At 50.0% G+C, this 26,130-nt stretch overlaps 2 protein-coding genes and 1 long non-coding RNA gene across 4 annotated transcripts; 2 read left to right on the top strand and 1 right to left on the bottom strand.

The window, feature by feature from the left end:
* The first annotated feature begins 1,468 nt into the window (after window positions 1-1,468).
* On the top strand, window positions 1,469-10,591 carry AP2M1 (adaptor related protein complex 2 subunit mu 1). 2 transcript variants are annotated; one of them, XM_042954937.1, is made up of 12 exons: window positions 1,471-1,591; window positions 3,617-3,733; window positions 5,606-5,871; window positions 6,571-6,653; window positions 7,055-7,060; window positions 7,260-7,395; window positions 7,485-7,626; window positions 8,100-8,219; window positions 8,322-8,457; window positions 8,558-8,655; window positions 9,192-9,303; window positions 9,980-10,591. In XM_042954937.1, the coding sequence occupies exons 2-12, from the start codon at window positions 3,660-3,662 to the stop codon at window positions 10,112-10,114; spliced, it is 1,308 nt and encodes a 435-aa protein (XP_042810871.1). In that variant the 5' UTR covers window positions 1,471-1,591; window positions 3,617-3,659; the 3' UTR covers window positions 10,115-10,591. The 2 variants fall into 2 exon arrangements, with proteins under 2 accessions (XP_042810872.1, XP_042810871.1); XM_042954938.1 differs by lacking the exon at window positions 7,055-7,060 and having other exon boundaries at window positions 1,469-1,591.
* Window positions 10,592-11,085: 494 nt separating this feature from the next.
* LOC122229632 lies at window positions 11,086-12,359 on the bottom strand. The gene is made up of 3 exons (XR_006207083.1): window positions 12,226-12,359; window positions 11,750-11,939; window positions 11,086-11,162 (listed from the first exon to the last, which is right to left on the bottom strand). It is a non-coding gene; the product is annotated as an uncharacterized LOC122229632 (long non-coding RNA).
* Window positions 12,360-12,418: 59 nt separating this feature from the next.
* ABCF3 (ATP binding cassette subfamily F member 3) lies at window positions 12,419-23,530 on the top strand. The gene is made up of 21 exons (XM_042954936.1): window positions 12,419-12,582; window positions 12,813-12,960; window positions 13,119-13,198; window positions 13,709-13,755; window positions 13,938-14,035; window positions 14,137-14,259; window positions 14,425-14,691; window positions 15,009-15,089; window positions 15,179-15,238; window positions 15,337-15,393; window positions 15,507-15,529; window positions 15,632-15,687; window positions 15,814-16,014; window positions 16,106-16,182; window positions 17,260-17,304; window positions 17,382-17,514; window positions 18,049-18,137; window positions 18,236-18,327; window positions 18,515-18,647; window positions 18,806-18,893; window positions 18,983-23,530. The coding sequence occupies exons 1-21, from the start codon at window positions 12,510-12,512 to the stop codon at window positions 19,139-19,141; spliced, it is 2,130 nt and encodes a 709-aa protein (XP_042810870.1). The 5' UTR covers window positions 12,419-12,509; the 3' UTR covers window positions 19,142-23,530.
* Window positions 23,531-26,130: the final 2,600 nt, after the last annotated feature.

Raw genomic sequence — 26,130 nt, 5'->3', positions numbered from 1 at the left:
TTGAATATGGTCCTTCCTTTCCCCTCTGCCTCTACTCTAATTCACAGGAGCATGGGATTTGGAGTCAGATTGTTCTGGGTTTGAATCCCAGCTCTACTACTTTTTGGTTTCATGATAAGAGAGTTATTTAATCTCTCTGAGCCTCAATTCCCTCATGTAAAATGATGATAATAATACCTACCTCACAGGGTTGTTGTGAGGATTTAAATTAGATATTGTACGAAAAGTGCCTAGCACAGTGCCTGGCACATAGTAGAATAGGTGCTCAATAAATGGTAGCTATTATTATTATTATTATTATTATTATTATTATTTACTCTAAATTGGTAGGGCATGTATTGAAGATAGAGCTTTTGGAAAGGTAGCAGTGAAGCCTTGAGTGCTGGTTCAAGAGTTAGAAATGCCCATATTTGATCATTTAAGAGGTTCAGACTGTGACCACGGTTTGAGGGAGGCTAGATCTTCATCCTGCCACATCCTGACTTCTAGCAGGACAATGCTAGGGATAATAGGGTTTGCAACCAGGTTTGCCCTTTTTTGCCCTTCTTCCCATAATAGGCTCAGCTACAGGGAAGGCAGCAGGGTATCTCTCCCTGTTGAGAAGAGCTAACAGATTTTATTTAGGTCCTGCGAAAGCCAAGAAGGCCTTTCATTTTTGAGGGTTGGCTCTGTCTCTTCTTCTCAGCTTGGATGTGAGGATTAACTCTTCAGAGAGGGCATTTCAAATTCCATGTCCAATTAAATTAAACTTGCCAACGTTTTTTTAAGCAACATATATGTCGGTCACTAGAAAGCACACAGGTCCTGGCCTTGAGGGGTCACATAGGTGTGCATAGCTGGGATAGAACAAACATTCTTGAAAAGCTTTGGCTAGTTTCTTACAAGTATTTGCCTCCTCGCTCCCTACCCTTTTCCTTGGGTCTTGATCCCTGGGAAAAGGCTCAAGTCTAGTACAAATATTTGATGAAAGAATCTTGGGAGAATCAGAGGTGGTGTTAGAAAGCAGTGAATTCAGACAAATACTTCCGCCAAGTCGTGTGTGTGTGTGTGTGTGTGTGTGTGTGTGTGTGTGTGTGTGAATTGAACACAGCCAGTCCTCGGACTCCGGAGACAGAAAAGGCCTACAGCAATCTGAGGCTTAACAGATGGGCTTCAACAAATGGCATTAATCCTCAGAGGCTCTCCATAAACACTGAAATAGGAACAGGAGGGATTCCAGACTACAATTCCCAGAATGCTCAGTGGGGAAAATGAAGGGAGTGGAGCAGCGTATGATGGGATGTGTATTTCGTGTAGGGCTGAATAAGGCCTCTCCTATCCCTCCCCAAGGCACTCCTACCCCGCCGAAGGCAGTCGGTCGTTGTAGTTTTGTTAAACCTAGGAAGCTTAAAATTGTAAGCAAGAAGGAGGAGAGCTTTGACGGGATTTGTAGTCGGCACGGTCTTCCAACGCGCAAGCGCAACTGTGGTTGGGGCGGGGCCGCGGCACTGCAGTGAAAGCCGAGGCAGCGGGCAGGCGAGCAGGGGGCGGGCGGACATCTTGGGATCTGGAGAGTGGCCGGGCAGGCTGAGAAGGGGGCCGCGGACACCAGGTGAGCCGGGGATCTGGCTAAGGGTAAGGGAGGATGCCTACCCCGCTGCCCAGCTTTGCCCTTCCCTGCACTACGCTACGCGGAAAGCTGCCCACACCCGGGAGTGGCCTCAGCCTTCAGATCGGGAGGGAGCTGACGGCTGGGCGGGGGCGCCTGGGGCGCGGTTGCAGGACAGGCTGGGAGCGGCGCCCTCCACCTGACCCGTCCGGAGCTTCCCGTGAGGGGGATACTTACTGGAATCCTTCCAGAGCGGGGACTCCGCGCGGCGACCCCCTCCCCGGGATCGTGACAACCTCCCTGCCCCTTGGCGCCTCCTCTCAACGCAAGGACAATTCCCCCATCTCCTAGGACAGTGACACCCCCTTGTGGGCTTCTTCTTGGACTGTGACAAGTCTCCCACCCTGCGGCACCCCCTCCCCCCAGTTGAGTGACACCCCGCGGCTCTTTTTTCTCAGACCTGTGACAGCCCCCGCACCCCCGTGGAGCCATATTTTTTTCCGCGATGTCTTCCTCCCCAGGCCGAAAAACCCATCAGCCCCTCATGCCTCTGCACTTGAACTCCAAAGCAGGTTCTGTCGCCCCAGCTTTCCTTTATTCACTACTGTCAGTCTCTCACTGCTGTTTTTCTTCTTCAGAGCCTTGACCTTTGCCACACTGGAAACTTCTTCCCCCAGATGCCCCCACCATCCCTTTTGCTGCTCCAGGCTCACCTGAGTAGACTGCCTGGCTGTTTCTGCCAGTCTTTCTTTCCCCTTAACTCATTATTCCATTCCTGTCCTGGGCCCCACCTCAGCTGCCCTGGTGCCCTAAGGTCCCTACCACTGTGTGAACTTGCATCTTTGCCCAGGGCTCTAAACTCCATTTTGCATTTCTTCTCCCAGCCTCTTTGGACTGAGGGATGGAATGTGTCCACCACCACCTTGAGAGACCTCTCACTGAGTTTGGGAGACCCTGGTGGCCGCAGTAATCCGCTTTATTTTCCAGTCTAGAAAACTCTGCTAAACTCCCTCCACCCTGTGAAAATTAATACCAGAGCTAATTCAGGAAATCTAGAACTAAATTAACCCTTTTTCTCCTTGCAAACAGTCTAAATTAGTTTGACCCAGATAATTTGGATAATTCATATATTCTGCCCCTTGCTTATAGGTACTCAGGCCAGAAATCAGTTATGTCATGGGGTCTGGAATCATAGAATTTCAGCCAGATCGATCTCATTGTTTTATGAACCTATATTCCCACCCCCTTATTTTTATTGCATTTGGGAGCTGAGAGGGAGCCTCCCTTTTTAAAAGGGAGATAGTTAAAAATAACTAATAAGAGCTTGGGTCATTAAAGTGTAGTCTGCCAGGGCTGGGGCCTTTCTCTCTGCTCTTTTGCCTGCTTATCTGACTGCCTGGGATTGGTTGGAACCACACTCCTGGGTCCATGTCAGGGCCTAAGGCCTCCCTTTCTCTCCTCCCCACACCCTGCATACCCTTTCCTGGAATGTTTAGATTTCTGTGAATTAGAGAGCCACAGGTCAGGCCCTACTGCCTTCTCAGAAGGGTAGTGGAGCCTGAGAGACCCGGTCTTCCTAAAGCTGTGCCTGAGGGCCCCAGGCCTGAACCAAGTGGAGGTAATTCCTACCGCCATTCCTGCAGCCGCAGGCAGGCCTTCATGGTGACTCACCGGCTACAGTCTGAGTGAGAGTCTGCACAGGAAGGGGCCAAAAAGGATCCTTGCTGAGTTCAGCACTGTGAAGAGGGGGAGGGGGCTGCTTTCTGGGCTCAGCCCCAGAAAAGGGAGGGTCAAAATGGCCTTAGAATCCTGGGCCCAAGTCCTTCTCCATTTCTTTCTCCTTTCCAGTGTGAGATAAACAGGAACTGGAGCCTGGCTAAGGGGAGGGGCATGCCTGGGAGGACTGCAGGGTCACTTCTGGAGGGTTGAGTCAGGAAAAAAAGCCGAGCCAGTGACCTGCACAGCCCCAACTGGGGATGTTGGCAGAGGTTCTGAGGCCTTCCCTTACCCTGCCTCCGCCTGTCCTAGGTCTGTTCTCAGAGCGATGGGCCTTGGAGACTGAGCTGCCGCCATGATAGGAGGCTTATTCATCTATAATCACAAGGGGGAGGTGCTAATCTCCCGGGTCTACCGAGATGACATCGGGTGAGTCCCCTGGCTGAGCCAGCTGTGCCCCCACCCCTTATCCTTCCTCCCCAGCATGCAGGACCAGGTCTGTTGCTACCAGAGACCTGACTTGGGCCACCCCCTTCCCTTGCTGCATCCTAGAAGCTCAGCTAATACAACCTGGTTCCCATTAGGTCTGGTGGTATTGGCCTGATAGACAGTTACTGCCTGATAGGCAGGACCTGTGGAATAGTGTGGCCCCTGCAGTCTTAGGAACTTTTGCCCTTCCTGCCTTCTCCTTTCCTTAGTGACAGACCTAGTTGCTCGAGTTGAGTGCTTTTGCCCTGGCAGATTGATTCCTCCTTTGAGGAAGAGGGAGATATTTCTCCAGGGGATGGAGTTAGTGGCCAGGCTAGAGGTACTAGGCCATCTAAGTCTTGCTCTCAAAAGCCATTCTCTTGTTGAGAGCCTTCACTGGATTCTCTTGAAAGCCTCTCCAGGCTGCCAAATCCTCTCCCACTCCCTTTCTCAGGAGGAGGCAGGCTGCTGACTCAGCCATTTTCAGTTCCTCTGGGCTACCCCTGGAAGAGAGGTTGTGAGCAAGCCTGGAGCACTCTCTGGGTCACTGAAGGAAAGGCAGGGAAGCCATGTGGCCCTTTCTGGCCTATCAGAGTAGATGTGGAATAGCTTCTTGTTCTGGGTCCCTCAGACCTTAACGAGGAAGCACAGCCTGCCTTCTCATTCTGCCTCACCCTGCACGCCACTGTTCTTTCCTGAGTGAGGGCACTTGTCCTAGCCTCAGCAACTCTAATGAGATTAGGCTTCTCTGGTTCCCGCTGCCCTGTTTTTCTTCCTCTAAGAGCTTAGGATAGAGAGTTACAGAATGGGCCTGCTGCAGAGCCTTAGCTCCTTGCCTCCCAGCTCCCTGGCTAGTGGGCTGGCCTGGCCTTTGTGGCTGTTTGTCCACTGACTGGTGGTGGGGCATGAGCTAGAGTTGTGGCAATGCCTGGCTTGCCTGAACCTGGCTGGCTGTACCCATAGGCACCCCCCTCCTGCCATGGATGGACCTGCTTAAGCTAGGGCACATACTGTCTTGCATGCCTTGCTATGCTCTCCACCCCTTGCCTGTTGCTTGTCTGCTTCCACCTCATGGTGTGTGCTGCCCACCCCCAGTGTGTTGTGTGTCTAATCCTCTCTCTCGTTGCTGTCACTCTCCTTTTCTTGCTGGCGTCATTTCTCTCATCCCATCTCATTGGCTGCCGTAGCAATAGGTAAGCAGCCTATCAAGCTGCCGCCCAGGCACAGGTGGGTGGGGGGCCCTGCCCCCCCATCATTGTTTTCTTCATCTGTTTTCATTCCCTAAACATGCCCTGGAATTGGATCCTGGACAGGAATGAATGGCCCAGCTCCATGGCCCCTCGGTCCTTTCTCCTCGGTAGATCAGAGCCTTCTCTGAAGTCATGCTGACTTTGTCTAACCGGTGGAATCACAAGTGGGAAGACTGGGAAAGAAGCAGAGTCTCTCTTTCATTTGGGCCTGGAGCTTACTGAGAAGCTAGAGAGGTTGCAGCTGGGAAATTGGGGCCAAGCCTGGGAGTTAGGAGCATACCTCCTTAAGCCTGATGGATCTCACTTTATTAACGCTACATCTATCCTCCTGTCATTGCCACTTGACTTCCCTGTCTCTGATGGCCTTCAGACACTAGCCCAGCTCTGACCCTACCCTTGTGCCTCCGCTGGGAGTCACAGGGAACTGCCCCAGTGGTTTAGGCAGTTGGCTTCAGAGTACATGCCAGACTTAAGCAGTGAAGGGGGGAGTAGGGAGGGGGGAGTTGTTAGCAGCTGTGGTTGATCCCTGTGGAGTGAGGTTTGCCTGGGTGCTGAGCAGCCCCTGTGTACCCTTTTCCCTCAGGAGGAATGCAGTGGATGCCTTTCGGGTCAATGTTATCCACGCCCGGCAGCAGGTGCGCAGCCCTGTCACCAACATCGCTCGCACCAGTTTCTTCCATGTTAAGCGGTCCAACATCTGGTTGGCAGCTGTCACCAAGCAGAATGTCAATGCTGCCATGGTCTTCGAATTCCTCTATAAGATGTGTGACGTAATGGCTGCCTACTTTGGCAAGATCAGCGAGGAGAACATCAAGAACAATTTTGTGCTCATATATGAGCTACTGGATGGTGAGGCTGGCAGGGCGGTGGGCCTAGGGTGGGGCTGAACCTGATGGGGACTGGCCTGGAGGTAGGAGCAGGTGTGAGGTTCCCTCCAGTGCCTTCTGAACTTTTCTGACTGTTTAGTCTTTTGAGCCCTGAAGGCCAGCAAGTAGAGGTGGGAGAGGGGGCAGAGGACCAAAACATCTTTCAGGGGGATAAGAACCTAACTGTGGGGCTTGGTAGCTGGGCCTCCTACAGTTAAGCACATTTCCCTTTCACCTTTGTGGTTTGGGCCTTAGTTCCCTGACTGTCCTTCCAGCTTTCTATCTCAATAGCTGCCTCAGAGCCTGGAGGAGGGTGAGCTACTACCAGCTTCTAGGGTTACATTATCTCTCTTCCTCTGTAGAGTATGATTTAAGGGAACAGAGTCTTTCCACCTTCCCAATGTCTGTCTGTTTTCTAAGGACTCAGCACTTCCTGATCTCTCATTCACTGGCCATAAGAGTCTTCTGCTGATTTTCTCTGTGAAAAAAACTGACATTTAATTATGTTTTCTTATGAAGCACAAATCCCGGAGTAAATGCTACAAAGCAAGAGGACAGTGCTGTAGATGATCCCACACTCTTCTGGAGCTGTCCTGGCCAGCTATGTCCAGGCCAGGGGAGGGATTAGACTAAAGAAACCTTCAGCTTTTTCCAGGGGCTGATGGATCCCTTCCTTTTGCAGAGATCCTGGACTTTGGCTATCCACAGAATTCAGAGACAGGAGCACTGAAAACCTTCATCACTCAGCAGGGTATCAAGAGCCAGGTACTCAGTTGTACAGCCACAGCCAGGGTGGGGCCCATCCTCCTTAAGCCCCCTGAGCTCTGTCCCGGCTGACTCAAGCACCACCTCTGACAGGAAGTGCTGGCCTGAGCCCTCTGCCATGATTGCAGGCCTATTTTGCTGTGTGTGGCCCTCCACCCAAGGAGCAGCCAACTCAGCATCTCTGTTTCTGGGAATATAGTTCAAGCAGTTTCCTTCTGCACTGAGGGAAGGGAGGGTGTGGGCTGCTCTGGAGGCCTGGTGTTCCTCAGGAGGAGAGAGTGTGGGCCCTCCTCTAGGATCCAGGCCTTATAGCTGCCTTCTCCTTCTTTTCTGCCTGCCTCTTCCCGTCTGTGCTCCCCTACTGCTTCCTGTGGGCATCACATTGGCCCTTTGGCCTCCAGCATCAGGTAAGCTGTTCCCTTAGCTTCCATCTTTACAGCTTTGTTCCAGTTTTCTTCAGGCCGTGCAGCATGGAGCTTATGGGGAAGATGAGTTACAGGGTGGGGACCAGAAGGCAGGGGGAATGAGGGTAGAGTGGGGATAGAAACAGGATGATTGAAGGTAGAGAGGAATGAAGTCATTATGTTGTCTCTGTCCCCCGTGTAGACAAAAGAAGAGCAGTCCCAGATCACCAGCCAGGTGACCGGGCAGATTGGCTGGCGGCGGGAGGGCATCAAGTATCGCCGGAATGAGCTCTTCTTGGATGTGCTAGAGAGTGTGAACCTTCTCATGTCCCCACAGGGTGAGAGCCCTCTCGAGATGAAGCTGGAGGGGCAGGACCAGGGCAGGATCCTCATCCTGACTCAGATGTTCCCATTTATCTATCACCAGGGCAGGTGCTGAGTGCCCATGTGTCAGGCCGGGTGGTGATGAAGAGCTACCTGAGTGGCATGCCCGAGTGCAAGTTTGGGATGAATGACAAGATTGTCATTGAGAAACAGGGCAAAGGCACAGCTGATGAAACAAGTAAAAGGTGCCTGGGGCAGGGTTGCTGGTGGGAGAGGGTGGACCTCGAAGGGCTGAGCAGGGTCTGGTGAATCACAGGTTCCTTTCTAGATACCATTTTTCCAAGCTCTTGACATCTGTGCTTAAGAGAGATGAGGGGATTGTAGTCATCATACTTAAAGAGTAGTCCCCTTTGTTTGATTCCCCAGAACTAAGATTTTTCTATAACATACTGATGGCTTCTGGCCAGTGTGCCTAAAACCTCTGGGTCCCAAGCACCGGAGTTCTCCAGAAACGGTGAATTTGCAAAGCTCCCACTCATCCCTAAATTGGCAGCAGGGACCCCTGAGTCAAAAAGCTATATTCTGGTAGCCTTCCACAGTCTGTAGTGCAAGCTTCACTCAGGATGTGGCAGCCTTTGGGGGTGGGATAGATTCCCAGCCCAACTCTCTCTTGCCACTCTCCTGTACCAACGAGGAGACCTTCTGCCCCTGCTCACAGTGGGAAGCAATCAATTGCCATCGATGACTGTACCTTCCACCAGTGTGTGCGACTCAGCAAGTTTGACTCTGAACGCAGCATTAGCTTCATCCCACCAGATGGAGAGTTTGAGCTCATGAGGTACCATTGGGGTGTGAGGAGGCAGGGAATGCTGCTGGCAGAGAGTGGGGAGAGGGAGGAGGACAGGCTCTGCTGTGCCAACCTTACTCCCCACCCCTAAAGGTATCGCACCACCAAGGACATCATCCTTCCTTTCCGGGTGATCCCGCTAGTGCGGGAAGTGGGACGCACCAAGCTGGAGGTCAAGGTGGTTATCAAGTCCAATTTCAAGCCCTCATTACTGGCTCAGAAGATTGAGGTGAGAACAAGGGACTTGGGGAGGAGGAAACACTGTCTCCAGATAAAAGCAGCTGATGTCGGGGCTTGACAGAGCTCTCTGACAGGTATATCACTTCTAGGTGAGGATCCCAACCCCACTGAACACAAGCGGGGTACAGGTGATCTGCATGAAGGGGAAGGCCAAATACAAGGCCAGCGAGAACGCCATCGTGTGGAAGTGAGTCTCCTTCACAAGGTCACTGCAGGGCTTAAGATGCTTTGGTGTACTCCCTTAAGTCTTACCTTCATCCTCTTGAGTGTGAGTGGTGTGTGTGTGTGTGTGTGTGTGTGTGTGTGTGTGTTGCAAGGATGGGGGGGTGGTGCCTGTCTGCTTCTCCAGGAGCCTCTGCTTATGCTGTCATCCATATACCTCTGTGTGAGTATGCACATGCCTGCACTTGGGTGCATGCGTGCATTTAGTTATCAAAATGCCTCAACATTTCCCTATTTGCCCTTGTAACATCTCTGTGAAATAGCAAGGGATAGCATGCTTGTGTATTTAGGCTGAAATTGCAGCCCACAGTGCTAAAGGAATAGCAGACCCAAGATTCCATAGCAAGTGATTGCCAGGGCCCTTACCACATTTCCTGTCCTAGCACTTCCCACAAGTTCCTCTGTTCCGTTCCCCCCACCCCTCCAGAAAGGACACCGTCCACCTTGAAACTCCTCCAAGCTATCAGGGGCACTTGCTGCTCATTGCCCCTCTGTTCCTAGGATCAAGCGTATGGCAGGCATGAAGGAATCACAGATCAGCGCAGAGATTGAGCTTCTGCCCACCAATGACAAGAAGAAATGGGCTCGACCTCCCATTTCCATGAACTTTGAGGTATGGCAAGGGGGGAACCTAGAGCCACTGCAGAGGGTATGCTAATAAAGATCTTAGGATCGTCCAGGTCACCTTCTGCACCTTGCGACCTGCAGATGAGACCCAGAGAGGGGAAAGTGACTTTTATAATTCAAAGACCCATTTCCTCCCCCTTCAGGCCTCTTACTAGAAATTACTACTCACACTGACAAAAAAAAAATCTGTGACTTGTAAAGTTTGTCATAAAACAATTTTTTGGAAAAATTTAGATTGTTTGACTACCAGATAAGACCCAAAGTTTATTTACACACAGGAGACTGGTCTGGCATTGCTTTGCACATGTTAGACATATAATTTTCTCCACCTTATTTTTTAAGCCCATAATATTGAGCAGAATAAGTGTGTTTTAAGGTGGGTCTTTGGTTGCTGCCTCCTGCTAATTAAAGGAATTGATTTGAGTTACCACAGGCAGGGCCTGATTTCCAACCCAAGTGATTGTTAGTTACGCTTGGATATGCTTTCTTCTTTAGAAACCTTTTAAGATCCTTCTTAAGCTTCCCCTAGCTTCTTTCAGACTCCGATCATTCAGACACCTGTAGTAGAGAGAGATGAAGTAGGGCAGAGCTACAGAACTTCCCAGAGGAGAGCAGCTGTGAGAGGAAGACCAAATTCCTAACTGGAGCTATCCCTTGCCCAGGTGCCATTTGCCCCCTCTGGCCTCAAGGTGCGTTACTTGAAGGTGTTTGAACCGAAGCTGAACTACAGCGACCATGATGTCATCAAATGGGTGCGCTACATTGGCCGCAGTGGCATTTATGAGACCCGCTGCTAGCTGCCTAGTAGCAGCTAGCCTGCCTCCCCACCCACCTTCTTCCACAGGTCTGGGTGCCCCCGGGCCACCACACGTCAGCGTCTCCTCCCTCCTGCTTTGCTGCCTTCCCTTTGCACCAGCCCCTGAGTCTAGGTCTGGACCAACCACATCGTGAGCGGGACTGGTGGAGCAGTCCCTGGGCTCCCTGGGCAGGGTGGTTTCTGGGGCTCCTACTCCACCATCCATCTGTGTGCCCTGGCCCAATGCCAGGCTCTGTGTTCTGTGACCAAAGCCAGGTGGGCTCCCTCTCCTCCCCTCCCCTGTGGCCACATCTCTCTGGAGTGGGAGGGTTGGCTGCCCCTCACCTCGGAGCTCCCCCAAAGGCCAGTAATGGATTCCCAGCCCTCAGTCCCTACTCTGCTTTGGGATAGTGTGAGCTTCATTTTGTACACGTGTGACTTTGTCCAGTTATAAACCCAATAAACTCTGTAGAGCGGAGATGCTAAGTGTTGGTGGTGCTGGAGCTACACGGGGAGGGGAACTGATGGGATTGCTCTTCCCAAATCTTAACACCGCATACTGTGAGTTGAGTAGAATTTTATATTCTGAGCTCTCTTAAGGTTCTGGGCCCCCTTGAGGTGATCCAAGCCCTTATCCTGACTGGTGTCAGCCCAAGGCCTCCTTTCTCAGAACACAACCTCAAGGGCAAGCAGCTCCACCTGGTCCTAGTTCCCTGAGGGTAGAGATTCTTTCCCTAGTTGACCTCCAGCTTTAGACAGGTATTTTCTAATTAGCAGAGATTAAGCAAGGTTTACATTTGTTTTTTCCCACCATCTTGAGAAACTGACCTCAGTTCTGTCCTTTTCGCAATTACCCAGGCTTCCCAAACAGTGGTGAGTGGCTGGCAAAAGGGATTCTCCTCCTTGCTGTAACTTCCCCTCTGCAGAGAATCTTGTGATAAGCTAGTCCTTAAGAGGAGTATTCCATAACCCGCTGGTGTATTGGGGCAGATAAAAGAGCAGACCTGCCCTCACCAGTTTTCCCTTGTTTGGTTTCAGCCATTTTAAATCTATTAGAGAAAATTTCAAATATAAAGAGAAATAACAAGATATATGTAATGAACCCTCATTCAACTTAAGTTACCAACTCATGGCCAGTTTCTTATCAACATGATCTGTGTTCAAAATCCAAGAGTCCTGTGGTATTTTTTTTTTTTTTTTTTTTTTGCAACTTGCATCAGGATCTAAACAAGGTACATTGTGGTCAGTGAATGCTTTTTAAATCATATAAACCACAGGTTCTCTGTCAGCTCTTGCAGTGTTGTTGAAGAAAGCATAGTTTGTAGTCCCCCCCCCCCCCCCCCCGAATTACTCTTTCCCTCTATTGCCTATAAAATGGTTGTTAGCTCTAGGAGCTTAACTTTTAAACTTCAAATAGCAGGACTGATCCTTTGCAATGGCAAAGGATGATGGATCTTAGGTGAAAATTTTAGAGCCAGGTTGGAAGAATATTCACATTAAATGTAAAGCAGCATCATTTGAGGGAAATAGTCTTAACTTCTGAGGAAATCAGTGAGAGAAAGTAGCTTTTTACAGTCATTTACTGGGCTTCCTGATGCAGAGCAGTACGCTTTGGGTGTAGGTAGGGAATAAATACCATTGAATTTGCACAGCCTTTTGTCGATCTGGTTTTCTTGCCCTTTGGTGGTGAGAGAGCTTGTGCCCTGTGGTGAGGTTAGGACCGAGTGAAAATAATTCGCGTAGAACTGCTGAGCTGTCAGGTGAGAGAACGGAGTGCTGGTCCTGGGCGGGCTGGCCACCGGGCTGATACCAGAAGCCCGTAGGACCTGGGGACCGGAACAAAACCTGTGGGCTGTACATTACTGTGCAGGGACTTCTGAAAGCTCGGGGACGAGTGAGTCAGCAAACCTCTCGGTGGGCTCCAAAATGGACCCGGCTGGGCGCGCTGCGGTAGACGCGCCTCAGGGGAACGCAGAGACTCGGGCGAGGCCCGCGTACATTATCAACCCCTCGTCTGTCAGAAGGTTCCCTCCCACCGGACCATCGGTGTCTCGAGTCCAGATAAACCGCGAGCTTCCCTGAACCCTACCCCGCCGCCTCCCGTAGCTCCACCTCCCAGAAGGCAGCGAGAACCGCACATGTGGCTAATTTTTCAGTGGAAACGGCGTTGCGCAAGCGCAGAGAGAGCAGTTCTAGCGTAGACTCTGAGCGGCGCTTGCGCACGGTTCCTCCATCCCACATCACCTAGTCCACCGGATTCCGAGGGCTCTGCGCTTTTCTTACGTCACTACTAGGCATGCGCTTTGGGAGGAGGGGTGAGCTTTTGGGAGACCGGCCGGAGGCGGGTCTTGGCTGAGGTCTAACGGCGCCTGCGCGGACGGGAGCCCTACTGGAACATGGCGACTTGCGCTGAAATCCTGCGGAGCGAGTTCCCTGAAATTGACGGACAGGTCTTCGACTACGTGACGGGTGAGCAGAACCGAATCAACGCGCTGGGGAATCGGAAATGGAAGTCATTAGGGGAAAGACTAAGGGCGGGCAGTGCCGGGGACCGCTGCTAGGCCTCTCCTCTGTGTGACCTCTTGTCCCGAGAGCCGGTTAGGTCTGGAGCCCGGACTGGGGCCGTGGTTCGGGGGCTAAAACTGCTTGTATGTCTGCCGTACCCGCTCTCTTCCTCGACCTGCCACGCCCGGCCTAAGGCGTCTTGCACAGCGGCAGCGCGGACTTCGAGTCTGTGGATGACCTGGTGGAAGCAGTGGGGGAACTGTTGCAGGAGGTGTCCGGGGACAGCAAGGATGACGCGGGCATCAGGGCTGTGTGCCAGCGCATGTACAACACTCTGCGCCTGTAAGTGCCAGGGCGGGGGAATCTTGGGGCAGGATGCGGGGTGGGGGCGTGATAGGAGGGCGGACGGTGAGGAGACGAGATGTAAGGGAAGAAGGTCTGATGGTTGTAGAGCTTTTTATTTAGCTCCTAATTCTGCGCTTTCTGTTTCTACCGTCAAGGGCTGAGCCACAGACCCAGGGAAACAGCCAGGTGCTACTAGACGCCCCCATCCAGTTGTCAAAGATAACAGAAAACTACGGTGAGAGTGAGGGAAGATTGAACTAGCTGCCCTCTGCCCTTGTCTCAGTCTTCACCCCCTACCCAGCCCGCTGTCCCCTGGAGCCCAGGACTCCTGGTACCCCTTTTCCACAGGAAAAGGTTGTAGAAGCTAGTTAATGTCTTTACTGAGGGCAAAAGAGGCCATTGATGAAGGGAGTAGGATTGGACAGGTCTCCAAACTCTTAGGTAGGGTAGGAAGAATATGGGCCTTGGAACTAGACAGACTTGGGTTTACTTCCCAATTTTGTAACTTTTCTAACCAGTTGCATGACCTTTTAGGAGTTGCTTATCTGCCTCAGTCTCTCTATTGTCAATCTGGAAGGTGTTTTTTGGTTTTGTTTTGTTGAAAAGTGGGGGGATGACAGCTGTTTCTGGGATTGTAAGGCTTTTCTTTAAATGTCTATGTCTGTGTCTCATTCATATTAATTACTCAAAATGTTAGTTTCCCTTCCCTCAGGGAGAAGGTGACTGCTTTTCTTATCGCTTACAGACTGTGGCACCAAACTTCCAGGACTGCTAAAGAGGGAACAGTCCTCGGTGAGGATGGGAAAGAAAGGGTGGGGGCTGAGGGTGAGCGAGGGTGAGCATTGACTGTCTTTAAATACTGGAGTATCTTTTTGGGGAATTGCTGATAAAGTCTTTCCCTGAGAGCAGGGTAACTTAAGATGTTGTTTCTGAGGCTACAACCTAGGCTGAAATGGTTGTGTTTGGACCTTCAGACAGTGAATGCAAAGAAGCTAGAGAAGGCTGAGGCTCGACTGAAGGCAAAGCAGGAGAAGCGCTCAGAGAAGGACACACTCAAGACCAGCAGCCCTCTGTGAGTTTAGTAAGAAGGGCTGAGAAGAGAATAGAGCAGTCTCTATTGGGATGGAAGGGTGGCTGGGAGTGCTAAAAGCCATCCATTTCTTCCTTTGAAAGAGTCTTGGAGGAGGCATCAGCCAGCCAGGCAGGCAGCAGAAAGGAGAGTCGGTTGGAATCATCCGGCAAGAACAAATCCTATGATGTTCGAATTGAGAACTTTGATGTGTCTTTTGGCGATAGGTGAGGGAGTGGCAGTGGGGGGTGACTTTTTTTTCTTTTTCCAATTAAAGGAGAATTCGGACAGACGGAATGGGGCTTAAAATAACACTAGGTTTGTGTTGTTAAACTTGCTGCATACCTGTTTCTAGAGCAGCACCCTTTGTTTTCTTCCTGCTACCCCTGCAGGGTACTGTTGGCTGGAGCAGATGTGAACCTGGCATGGGGCCGCCGCTATGGACTGGTGGGCCGAAATGGGCTGGGGAAGACAACACTCCTGAAGATGTTGGCCACTCGGAGCCTGCGGGTTCCAGCCCACATTTCCCTGCTGCACGTGGAGCAGGAGGTTGCTGGAGATGACACCCCTGCCCTTCAGAGTGTGCTAGAGAGTGATACCGTGAGAGAGGACCTTCTGCGGAGGGAGCGGGAGCTCAGCGCCCAGATTGCCACTGGCAGGTAAAGGCTCCAGAATAGGTAATAACCAGCAGCCACAGTTCTTCACAGAGTGCCTGTCATACTACCACAATCCATAACTTGCATGCCCATCCTAGTAAGCAGCAGAGCTTAGAACTTGGCTCTGTGGGGCTGTAAAGCCCCGTTCCTTCCACAGTGCCCACTGCCCTCACTGTCTTGAGCAGGTTCTTCCTATCCTCTATTCCTGTCCTGGCAACAAGGCAGTCGGTGACCTGCTTTTCAGCTACATAGGGTGCAGGACATTCCCCCAAGACTATCTGCATTCAGGCTGAGTGCTCTTCCTCCCATTCCCACTCCAGGGCTGAGGGCTCAGAAGCTGCACAGTTGGCAGAAATATATGCCAAACTGGAGGAGATTGAGGCCGACAAGGCACCTGCCAGGTATTTAAAATTCCCCTTCCCTCCTTCAGATTTTACCTTTCCATTTCGTTACCTGTTCCAACGGGGTTCTTTAATTTCCTCACTTCTAGGGCATCAGTCATTCTTGCTGGGCTTGGCTTTACCCCTAAAATGCAGCAGCAGCCCACCCGGTGAGTGGCCCTTGCCATTCTTAGTTATGAACACTGTTGGCTCTGTCTCTACCTGTCCTGGTGAACACCTACAGCTGATGTGATCTGTGTTTCTTTAGGGAGTTCTCAGGTGGTTGGAGGATGAGACTGGCCCTGGCCCGGGCCCTGTTTGCTAGGTGAGTCTCCTGGGCCTGAAGGGGCCCATGGATACTGTGGAGGATTGGCCTTGGTTCATGGGAGGTCGTGAACTGCTGACCTAAAACCTCAAGGCTTGCATTCTTTTCTATAGGCCAGATCTTCTGCTGTTGGATGGTGAGTTTAAAATGGGCACCCTGACTTTGGGGTGAGGAAGGATGGCAGCATCCAAGTTCTCTAGCCCTTCAATCCCAAATGTGTCCTCCCCAACTTTTCCAGAACCCACAAACATGCTGGATGTAAGGGCCATCCTGTGGCTGGAGAATTACCTGCAAGTGAGTGGCTATAGGTGCTGGAGTAGGTCTAAGGAAGGTCTGCCTCTAAGACACTGGTGGGGAGGTGGGGGGTGCTGGAAGTTGATTTCCCTCCCAAACTGGGCCTGCCATCCTGTGACCCCTCAGACATGGCCCTCTACAATCCTGGTTGTCTCCCATGACCGCAACTTCCTGAATGCCATAGCCACAGACATCATCCACCTGCATAGCCAGCGGCTAGATGGCTACCGGGGAGACTTTGAGACCTTCATCAAGAGCAAGCAAGAGCGGCTGCTCAACCAGCAGCGTGAATATGAGGCACAACAGCAGTATCGCCAGCATATCCAGGTATGGGGGCAGACAGGGCTAGGGGCCCATGGGTATTAGAGTTTTCAAGGATGAGGGAGCCTGACCAGTGTCTGCACTCATCCACCCACAGGTTTTCATTGACCGATTTCGCTACAACGCCAACAGAGCTTCTCAAGTGCAGAGTAAACTCAAGATGCTGGAGAAGCTGTGAGTACAGTGCCCTCGATTAGACCCTGACTCTTATTCCCTTAATTTTTTCCCTGATTTTGCAGGGTACCCCTTGCCTTCCCATTCTAGGTCTCCCCCTTTTCTGGAAACCAACTTTAATCTCCTCTCCAACAGGAAAGCAGAGAATTTTACACTGCTGTTGTAAATTAGTGTTGTCCCCACAGTCCGAGGCAACCACTAATTTCTTTTCTGTCTCTAATATATTTGCTTATTCTGGATATTTTATATAAATGAAATCCTGTAACAGGTGACATTTTGTGTCTGGCTTATTTCACTTAACGTAATGTTTTTGAGGTTCATTCGTGTTGTAGCATTTATCAGTATTGCCTGCCTTTTAATGGCTAGGTAATATTTCATGGTAAGGATATACAGCATTTTGTTCATTGATTCATCAGTTGAGGGTTATTGGAAGTGTTTCTGTTTTTTGGCTCTTATGAATAACAGTGCTCTAAACATTTGTGTACAAGTTTTCGTATGGACATATGTTTTCTATTCTCTTGGGTATATGCCTCGGAGTAGAATTGCTGGGTTACAAGATAATTCTATGTTTAACTTTTTGAGGAACTGCCAAGCTGTTTTCTAAAGCAGCTGTACCATTTTATATTTCTACCAGCAATGTATGAGGGTTCCAATTTCTCCACATCCTTGCCAACACTTATTATCTGTCTTTTTAATTTTGGCCATCGTAGTGGGTGTGAGCGACAGCTCACTGTGGTTTTGACTTGGATTTCTTTAATGACTAACAACGTTGAACATTGGGGGGTTAATCTAATAGCAACCTTTCTAGAAGTGCCGGTGGTGGAAGGAAGTCTAAAATCAAAGGCTTAGGTTTTTGTGACATGAAATATTTATCACAATGTATTAACCGGAAGGCCAAAAATCTCCTGAAAGGGATATTGTGAACTGGAAGAAGGTACTCTAAAATAAGAATGGGGTCTGGATGGTAGAATTATGAGTTTTTTCTAGGTTTTCCCTGAACATCTATTATTTGTGTTGTAAGAACAAAGTCATTTTTTTAAGCCATAAATTTAGTTTGCCTGCCCCCTCTCTCCTCAGACCGGAGCTGAAACCTGTGGACAAGGAGTTGGAGGTGGTGATGAAGTGAGTGCTGGGCCAAGGGCTGGTGGGGAGCTCTTGTTTCCGGCCACCTCTGTGTTCCTCACCATCACCTCCTGTAGGTTCCCTGATGGGTTTGAGAAGTTCTCACCACCAGTTCTACAACTAGATGAGGTGGATTTCTACTATGATCCTAAGCATGTCGTCTTCAGCCGTCTATCCGTCTCTGCTGATCTCGAGTCCCGCATTTGTGTGGTATGGTTGCTGTTTCTCTGTTCTGTGAGCTGGGACTCTGCCACCCCTTCACGTGGTGTGGATTGGCCCAGATCATCTGGCTGCAAAGGGAAGTGGTATACAGGAGCAGGGATTGGCCTGGGCCAAGGGTTTTGCTATACTTCCTTGCAGAGATAGGAAGCCTGGTTGTGGTATTTTATGAATACTTAGAACAAGACTTTATCTTACTAGTCTTAGCTCTGAGTTTTCTCAAACCATGGAACATGGAAGAGAGATCAGATTTCAGGTCTTGACTCTGCCTGTTGCTAGCTTGGTTACAAAGTGGAGATAACACCTACGTCACTCAGTTATTGGCAGGATTAAATCCCCTGCACTTAGTAGGTATTCAGGTGTCAGTTCCCTTTATATCTTTACTGGTTGTTTCATCTTTCTGTAGAGTTCCTTAATATTTTTTTCGTTGTTGAAGGAGTCATTGGTCAGAACCAGTTCTCATCTCCTTCCCTTCAGTGTCTCACACATGTCCACTCTTTAACATTCTCGGGGTTCTTTTTACAGGTTGGGGAGAATGGTGCTGGTAAGTCTACCATGCTGAAGCTGCTTATGGGGGACCTGGCCCCTGTCCGGGGCATCAGACATGCTCACAGGTAAAGGCCCCAATTCCAAACTGCTCATACACTGTAGCTACACTCGTTTATGGTCATTGCCTTCCATCCCCTCTTTCCACCTTTGTTTCTGCCTGTAGGAATCTGAAGATTGGCTATTTCAGCCAGCACCACGTGGAGCAGCTGGACCTGAATGTCAGTGCCGTGGAACTGCTGGCACGCAAGTTTCCCGGTACCTTAGGGATTTGAGTCCGGAAAGGAGGTGACCCCTACGACTAGGCCCATCTTGGGGTGGGGTGCTGAGCAGTGGGCCCCAAGTCTAAGTATAAGGACATGGGCATTTGGAGGTAGGGCTGAGGGGAGGGCGAAGAGAGAAAGTTGGGTCAAGAATCCACTTGATGGGGTGAGGCCTATTCCAGGGCGGCCTGAGGAGGAGTATCGTCACCAGCTGGGCCGGTATGGCATCTCTGGAGAACTGGCCGTGCGCCCTGTTGCCAGCTTGTCTGGGGGCCAGAAGAGTCGGGTAGCCTTTGCTCAGATGACCATGCCCTGGTGAGCTCTTGCCTTCCCCTCTACCCCTCTACCCCTCTACCCCTCTACCCCTCTACCCCTCTAGCCAAGTAGAAAATGTTTCTCTTGCCTTCGTATCAGAGGGTTCATTTTTCTCCCAACCCCAATAACTACCCACCTTCCTGGGTATTGCCTTCTAGCCCCAACTTCTACATTCTGGATGAACCCACAAACCACCTGGATATGGAGACGATTGAGGCTCTGGGCCGTGCTCTCAACAATTTCAGGGTGAGTGTGCCTTCATGCTGCCTGCTCCTCCCCAAGTGTCATCACCCCTTAGGGCCCCCCTGAGTGCCTCCTGGTCTCCTCTCTTTCAGGGCGGTGTGATATTGGTATCCCACGATGAGCGCTTCATCCGGTTGGTGTGCCGGGAGTTGTGGGTGTGCGAAGGCGGCGGCGTCACCCGGGTCGAGGGGGGGTTTGACCAGTACCGCGCCCTTCTCCAGGAACAGTTCCGCCGTGAGGGCTTCCTTTAGGGTCACCAGGCCGAGGACTGTGCCCAGGACATGGACTGGTCTCTCAGACCCCTGGGCTGCGATATAGGCAACCATCTCCAGGCCACGGACTTCCCCCAACTTTGGGGACAGCCTTATTTCCAAATCTCCTTTGAACTGGAGCATCCTCTGCATAACCCAGGGAGCCCCGTCTAAGTGTCTGTGAGGACTGGTCTTCAAGGGAAGGGGTGGGGGTGCCCTCTGGTTATAGATCCCCCCAACTGCCCCAGCTCTGACTGGGCCCCAAGTGGCTGCTGTGTAAATTAAATGTCCCCCTGCATCTCCCTGGCCTCATCTCTGCTGCTCATTGGCAGGGCTGCAGCACTTGCCCAGTGTTAAGGGGCGTGGGCTCTGAGGTTTGGGCTTTTCCTGTAACACTTATATCAGTCACATGGCCAGGTCCATGGCAGCACCAGTCTTGCTCTGGAAGGAGGTGTCATTAAAGCCACTGGGGCTCAGAGATCACCTGCCTTACTTTGGGTGGCCTGAGCTGGTGGAATGAAGGGCAATGTATTACATCACTGGGGTATACTATTCCCTATAGCCTGGGCTCAGCTGCAGCAGAAGGGGGCTTGGTTTGTGCTGCCTCAGTCCCACTGCTTGGAGGAGTGAACTGATTGTGTAACCTGGCCTCCAGCATGGTTTGTCAACTGCTTACTCCTGTGGTCTCTGACTTAGGCTCACCTTGCTTCTCTGATCCTCGGCTGGAGCTGAAGAGAAACCGAGAAACTATCTTTGTCCCATTTTGCTTGGGTGGCTTCATGTTCTTTATTTTCCTTCGAACCATGTAGGGGGGGCCTGGGAAGTAGGGAATTGAGAATGGGGTCGAATGGGAAGAAACAGCACTTTGTTTTTAAATCAAGGAATCTCAGGAGAGCAGTTGTTTAACAGAGTACTAGCTCTTATAAATATTGTTTCTTGAGGACTCCACTTCTATATGTAATTGTTAGAAGACACTAAAATAGGAACCTTGCCTTCCTCAAAGACAACAGAGAAACCAGAATCAACAGAAGGAACTTGCTGGCTTCATGGGAAATTGTAGTCACAGGGGTCAACCTAAGATTTGTAGCCCCCTGAGGCTGTTGTGGTATGTAGGTAGCTGGGGGAAAGAGCCTCTTTTGGAGGAAAGGAGAATGAAATCAAGAAGGCTCTGTTCACTACACAGCAGGTGCTGATAGACTGAGGAAGCTGGCCAAAGGGCCACTAGTCAGCCAGCCTCCTCAGCCTCCCTCCCTCTTAGAAGTCCAGAGGTGTTCCAGCCACTTCTGTGTACCATTGAAGTCACGAGGGTCTTCTCATGGTCCCCACCACACTCCTCACCCTCAGGCCTGCAGGTGTGCCAGTTTGGGGGCCGTGTGGTGTAGTTTCTGTGCCTGCCTTTTTGGCCAGGCTCTCAGCCCCGTCACCCCTCACTAATTTGTGAATCCCTGTAGGAGTCCTCAATTTCTCAGTCGGTGAGAATGCAACTGAAGGGTTCTGTGACACAGAGTCTGCTTCTTTGGGTGTGGCTTTGTGAACAAAGAGCAAAGGCATTGGAGTAGGGCCTGAAATCAAGTCCCAGCTCCATCCCCAGTAATAGAAGGGGCCACTAGTATTAGCTGGGTAATCACAGCACATCACAACCTTTTCGAACACCTTCCTACGTGGTTTCTTTATAGGGTTGTCGTGAGGTTTAGATGGCAAGCACGTAACATATAAGCCCTCAGAAAGCAATTCTTGGGTGAGCGGTCTGTGATTTGAAGACTATTATTATTATTTGGGGAAAGAGGAAATTTTTCTCTTGAGTGGGTCCATAGGTGGACCAATTTGGGCTCAAAGGAAAGAAAACTTTTAAATAGGCTGCTTTCTGGGAGTGAGTTCCTAGAGACTGTTCAGCCCTGCCAGGCTATGGAGAAGGGCTCTGAGGGAGAAGCCAGCACTAGATGGCCTCCAGACTGGCTTCCAGTTTATGATTCCATGAAAGAAATGTGAATGAAGAGCTTTTATATATGACAATATAAGTCTATGCTGCAGGACTTGAGAAAGACGGCATGAATGAATTGCAGGAGGTGAGAAAGATCCCAGGATAAGTGTGTATGGTGAATTTCTGGAAGTTAGGGGAGGTGAGTTGGCAGGAGATGGTGGTCTTCAGGGATGGAAAATGGCAGCAAAATCAGCCATCTCCACTCCACAGGGCAAAGGGAAAAGTGACCCAAAAGACTGCCCTTGATCACTCCAGACGGCCCAATACAGCAGTCTACCCTTCCATGCTGTGGAGACCCTATCTAACCCCAGCCATTGGAAAGCTGGTCCTTCCCACAGCTACTGATGCTGGAGCTGCCCTGCCGACATCAGGCCTTTAAAGCAGTCCAGAGCCAGCCGGGTTGAAAGACCTCAGTCTGCAAGGCCTTCTTTGAAATGCTGGCCTCCCCGCTTCTGCTGGCCTTACATACTCACCAGTGCCTTCCCAGACAACCTGGTTGGTCGCCGGTGGACAAGGGTGCAGTGGGGGTCTGCACCAATCTACACGACCCTCAAAGATGCCAGTCACAGAATCATTTATTCCAATGTGATATTGCTGTCTTGAGATTTGCTAGACCTAGACATTTTACTAAGCTTTCCAGGTAAATTTTAGCACAGAATAGGAGAGAAGGTACCATTTACCCTGCCTGGCCATGCCCCAGCCTGATGTGTCATTTGGATACAGAACATCTTACTAGGAACCGCTCCCTAGGCCTGGGTCTGGTCCATCCACAGATGCAAACCAAACAACACCCCCGCCAGCATCAGAGCACTGTCACTCTGCATCAGCGGGAGCCCGCAGACTGGATGACTGAAGGGCTGGGAGGGTTTTTCAAACCTGGGGTGATGGACTCTGCTTCAACCCCGCCCTCTTCCAAGTGGGCTTCATTGGCACTGTGTGCTTCCCCCATTATAAGCTGTATGCCGATAAGATCGTAGTTCTGGTTTGCCTCGATATCCTTGAAGGCCAGGCCATGGCTTGCTCGTCTTTGCACCTCCTGTGCCTGTCACAGGTTGGCTTCCCTGGAAAGCAGCTTGAGATCAGTTGAGCAGAGGGAGAAGCCGAGCAGTGATGCAGGCCCAGGAAAGGCTCAGCCAAGCCCACGTTCTGGAGCTGGGATAGCCCTGCAGAGTTGGCCTAAGCTGAGGCAATGGGTTCAGCCTTTATTCTTCGGAGTGATTAGTCTTTAGATGCCAGGTGCTACCAGAACGAGGCGTGACCTTCGGAAAGGTTTTCTTCAGCTGAGGCAATCCTCCTCAGGGGCTGACAAGTGAGGACTTTCTGCCGTCAATACGCAGCAGCTGGGGCAAGTTCTTCACTCCTAAAGGGGGATCTGGGTAGCCCATCACAGCATCCACTACAGTGCCTCCCAGTTAATAGGTGCTCAGTTAAAATGCTTGTTAAGTGACTATTTGGGGAAAATTAATTTGAGAAAAAGTAGAGAATGATAGAGGAGAGAGCAGAGGCAAGAAGACCAACAGGGAGGCCATGACCCAAATCCAGCCCTAAGGACATGGAGTCGAGATGATGGAGGCAGAGGTGAGACCAGGGAGGGTGGTATGCAGACTTAGCAAGGGGTTTGGAGCTCTGCCTAAATGAGGGAGGGCTCCTTTTTCTGGGCCTGAGTCTTGAAATAAGTGAAATGAAATGAGAACTTTGAGACACTAAGAGGTTAAAGAGATCTTTGTTTTTAAACCTTCCCTTGTTCCCCCTTTCAACACAATGCTAAGGAAGTAACAGTTAATATTTATTGGGGTCTTATGTAACAGGCACCGTTGTAAGTGCTACACCTGCACTAAATCAGTCCTTGAAACCCTATGAACTGGCACAGTTGTTATCCCCGTTTTACAGATAAGGAAACAGTTGACCGTGGGTGTCTGGGCTGGGATTCAGGCCAGGCTGGCTCTATATCTCTAACTGCTACAGTGCTGCCACTTAGCTCTACTGTGTGACATACTGAATAGTCAGGTTCTTAATTCCAATGCTTAAAACTCACTAATTGCATGGAGCGGGGGAGGGGGAAAGTTTGAACAAGCTCCTCTCCAGAGGCTAAGCCGATGAGTAGGTGTACCTGGCACAGTGGCTGATGTGCTAGGTGCTCAATGCATCGTTAAGAAATCCCAAAACACAGTTTAGTGGAAAGTCATGCACTGGGGTTAGTCCAGCTCTTCCACCGGTGGCATCTTGGATAAGTCAACCTCTCCTGGGTAAATTATCCTTAAGTGGGCTTAGTGCACTTTGTCCTGCCTGCTTCTTTGGGTAGTTGGAAGGATTAATTGAAACAAGGTCTTGCGCACGCTTGGATGGCTCAGTCAGTTAAGGTTCTGACTCTTGATTTCAGCTCAGGTCATGATCTCACAGTTTGTGAGTTTAAGCCCCTCCTTGGGCCCTGTGCTGACAGTGTAGAGCCTACTTGGGATTCTGTCTCCCTCTCTCTGCCCCTCCCCCATTCGTTCTCTCTCTCTCTGTCTCTCTCTCTCAAAAAAAAGAAACAAGGTCTTGTGCAAACTGAATGTTTTTATAAACTGTAAAGTGCTATGGATCAGCCTGTGGAAGAACTGATGCGGCAAGCACCCTAGAGCCTCCTCTGGAGACAGTCTCACAAATGCTCAGGGCCATCATCAAGATGTCACCCAAGAAGGGCCACCCCACAGCCCTCATCTGCTGAGCTGCACATCAGAAAGCCACGGGTGCAGGAATGCCTAGCCCCTGCTGAGTTACATGGGGTTGGGCAGAAATCACCATGTAATTTAAGCCCATTATAATACGTATACGTCATGCCCTGTCGGTAATTCTAGGTTTCTGTTTTATGTTGAATAAATGGGTGGTTTGAAAGTGATTTCTGATTTATTGTATGTAGAGAGGCCTTTGAAACCAAATTACAGTATGTAAATATTTGTCAACCGACACTATAGCATTTTAACACTGAGGAATGCTTCATGAATGTTCTCTTTTGGTCTTATCCTCTCACCAACCTTGTGTTAAATGGCTCCTGCTGAGTTATTCCCATTTTACAGAGCAGGAGCTTGAAGCAGATGTTAAGGGTCTTGCTTAGGTTCAGATACCTCTTTTTGTGCAGAGAGAGGGCAAGAACCAAAGTATGTGGTTCATCTCTCCAGATCAGCTGTTCTTAGCTTTGTTCCACAACAGTTTATACAGAGGGTGACATTCTCCTGAGCATGCCCAGGGTCAGGAGCCCTTCTGTCCTTTTAGAAAAGTATTTGAACCTGGAAGGAGGGTTAGTGCCTGTGGGTCTGATTTGTTTTAACTTGTGTATTAGGGTGCGAGCTCTGGAATCAGAACTGCATTTGAGTCTGGATTCTATTATTGAATGGCTATGTCACCTTGGCGAATGATGCCTCTCAGTGCCTCAGTTTCCTGATCTATAAAATGGGAACAATAATGGTCCTTACATTGTAGGTTTATTGTATTAGATAATACAACCAAAATTCTCATCATGGGCCCACTAGTTCCATAAATGTTAGCCATTATGATAACTAGTGTTTGTTGTGACCTTCACTGCTTTACTGATTTTAGTGAGGTAATATTTATGATGCTCTGGAGCTGAAGACCACTGTATTTAGTCATGGTGCCTCAACCAAAATGACAGGTACCCACACTTCCAACTTTGTGTCCTTGGACCTAGAAGGGACCCCCTCTTGGATTCTTCTCTTACTGCAAAGACTTATCCTTTAGATTCTTACACACACACGCGGGCTTCTCTTGTTCTTTATGGATGTTCTATATTCAATCTATTCCATCACTCAATACTTTGTTTGAAGTTGGGGATTCTCCATCAGTAGAGGAGTCTAGGTTTTCCTTGAGTACTAGTGACCTTTGAGTATAGTCATTCTCAACCTTCTTACCCCCAAAGATATTTTCATCTCCCTCTTCCATGAACACTACAGTCAGAACAAAAGTATGGCACACCCAGAACTTGGAAGTAGAGTTATCTTAGAATAAGACTAGTAAGAACTAGTGAACAATGGGTGAGATGAAGTCATTCAAGAAATTGTACATTGTGGTTTGGTGTCAGGGTTGGGGGTACTTTTTCTTTTAAGTTTATTTTGAGAGAGAGAGAGAGAGTGGGGGGTGGGCAAAGAGAGGGAGAGAGAGAGGAGGAGGGAGAATCCCAAGCAGACTCTGGCTGACAGCATGCAGCGCGACAACAGGGCTTGATCCCAGGACCCTGGGATCATGATCTGAGCCAAAATAAAGAGTCGGACCCTTAACCGACTAAGCCACCCAGGTGCCCTAGGTTGGAGGTACATTTAAGAGCCATCAGGTAAATGAGGCACAATTAGCTAAGGAAGAAGAAGTGACTGGAACAATATATGAAATGTGATTGGAATCAAGAATGCCAGGATCCTGCAATGGAGAAGAGAGAATATGAGAGACCCAGCATTGTCACTGGGTCCCCAGACCTGCTGGCAGGTGGCAGACTCTATCTGGCGACTTGACTTTTTGGCAGGTCTTGCGTCAAGAGGCACTGGGTGCCCCCATCCATCATAGCTTGACACCACAGGCCCCAGACCCTCATCCACTAATTCCCCCATCCCATTCGACCTTCCTCTGGATTCCTTGGCTTGTGACTTGGCTTCTGTGACCTTTCTCACCTGGAGAGCATATACTGACTGGAAAGTTGGATTTTCAGGCCTCTTGTCAGCTGCATTTCTAGCGACAAATTAATGAACCGACCTCTGGTTTATATGTCAGTCTCTTCTGAGTTTCAATACTGTGGCTTTATCTAACAATAATGATATGCTAAACACGATGTACCAAACATCATTCTAAGCATTTTACATGAATTGGCTAATTTAGATGTATTTTTTTTTAATGTTTATTTATTTCTGAGGCAGAGAGAGACAGAGCACGAGTCGGGGAGGGTCAGAGAGAGAGGGAGACGCAGAATCAGAAGCAGGCTCCAGGCTCCGAGCTGTCCGCACAGAGCCCGACGCGGGGCTCGAAC

The sequence above is a fragment of the Panthera leo genome, chromosome C2, assembly GCF_018350215.1.
Source record: "Panthera leo isolate Ple1 chromosome C2, P.leo_Ple1_pat1.1, whole genome shotgun sequence".
In the NCBI taxonomy this organism is placed as follows: Eukaryota; Metazoa; Chordata; class Mammalia; order Carnivora; family Felidae; genus Panthera; species Panthera leo.
The sequence above is the reverse complement of the archived record's forward strand: the minus strand, read 5'-3'. Positions and strand labels throughout refer to the sequence as shown.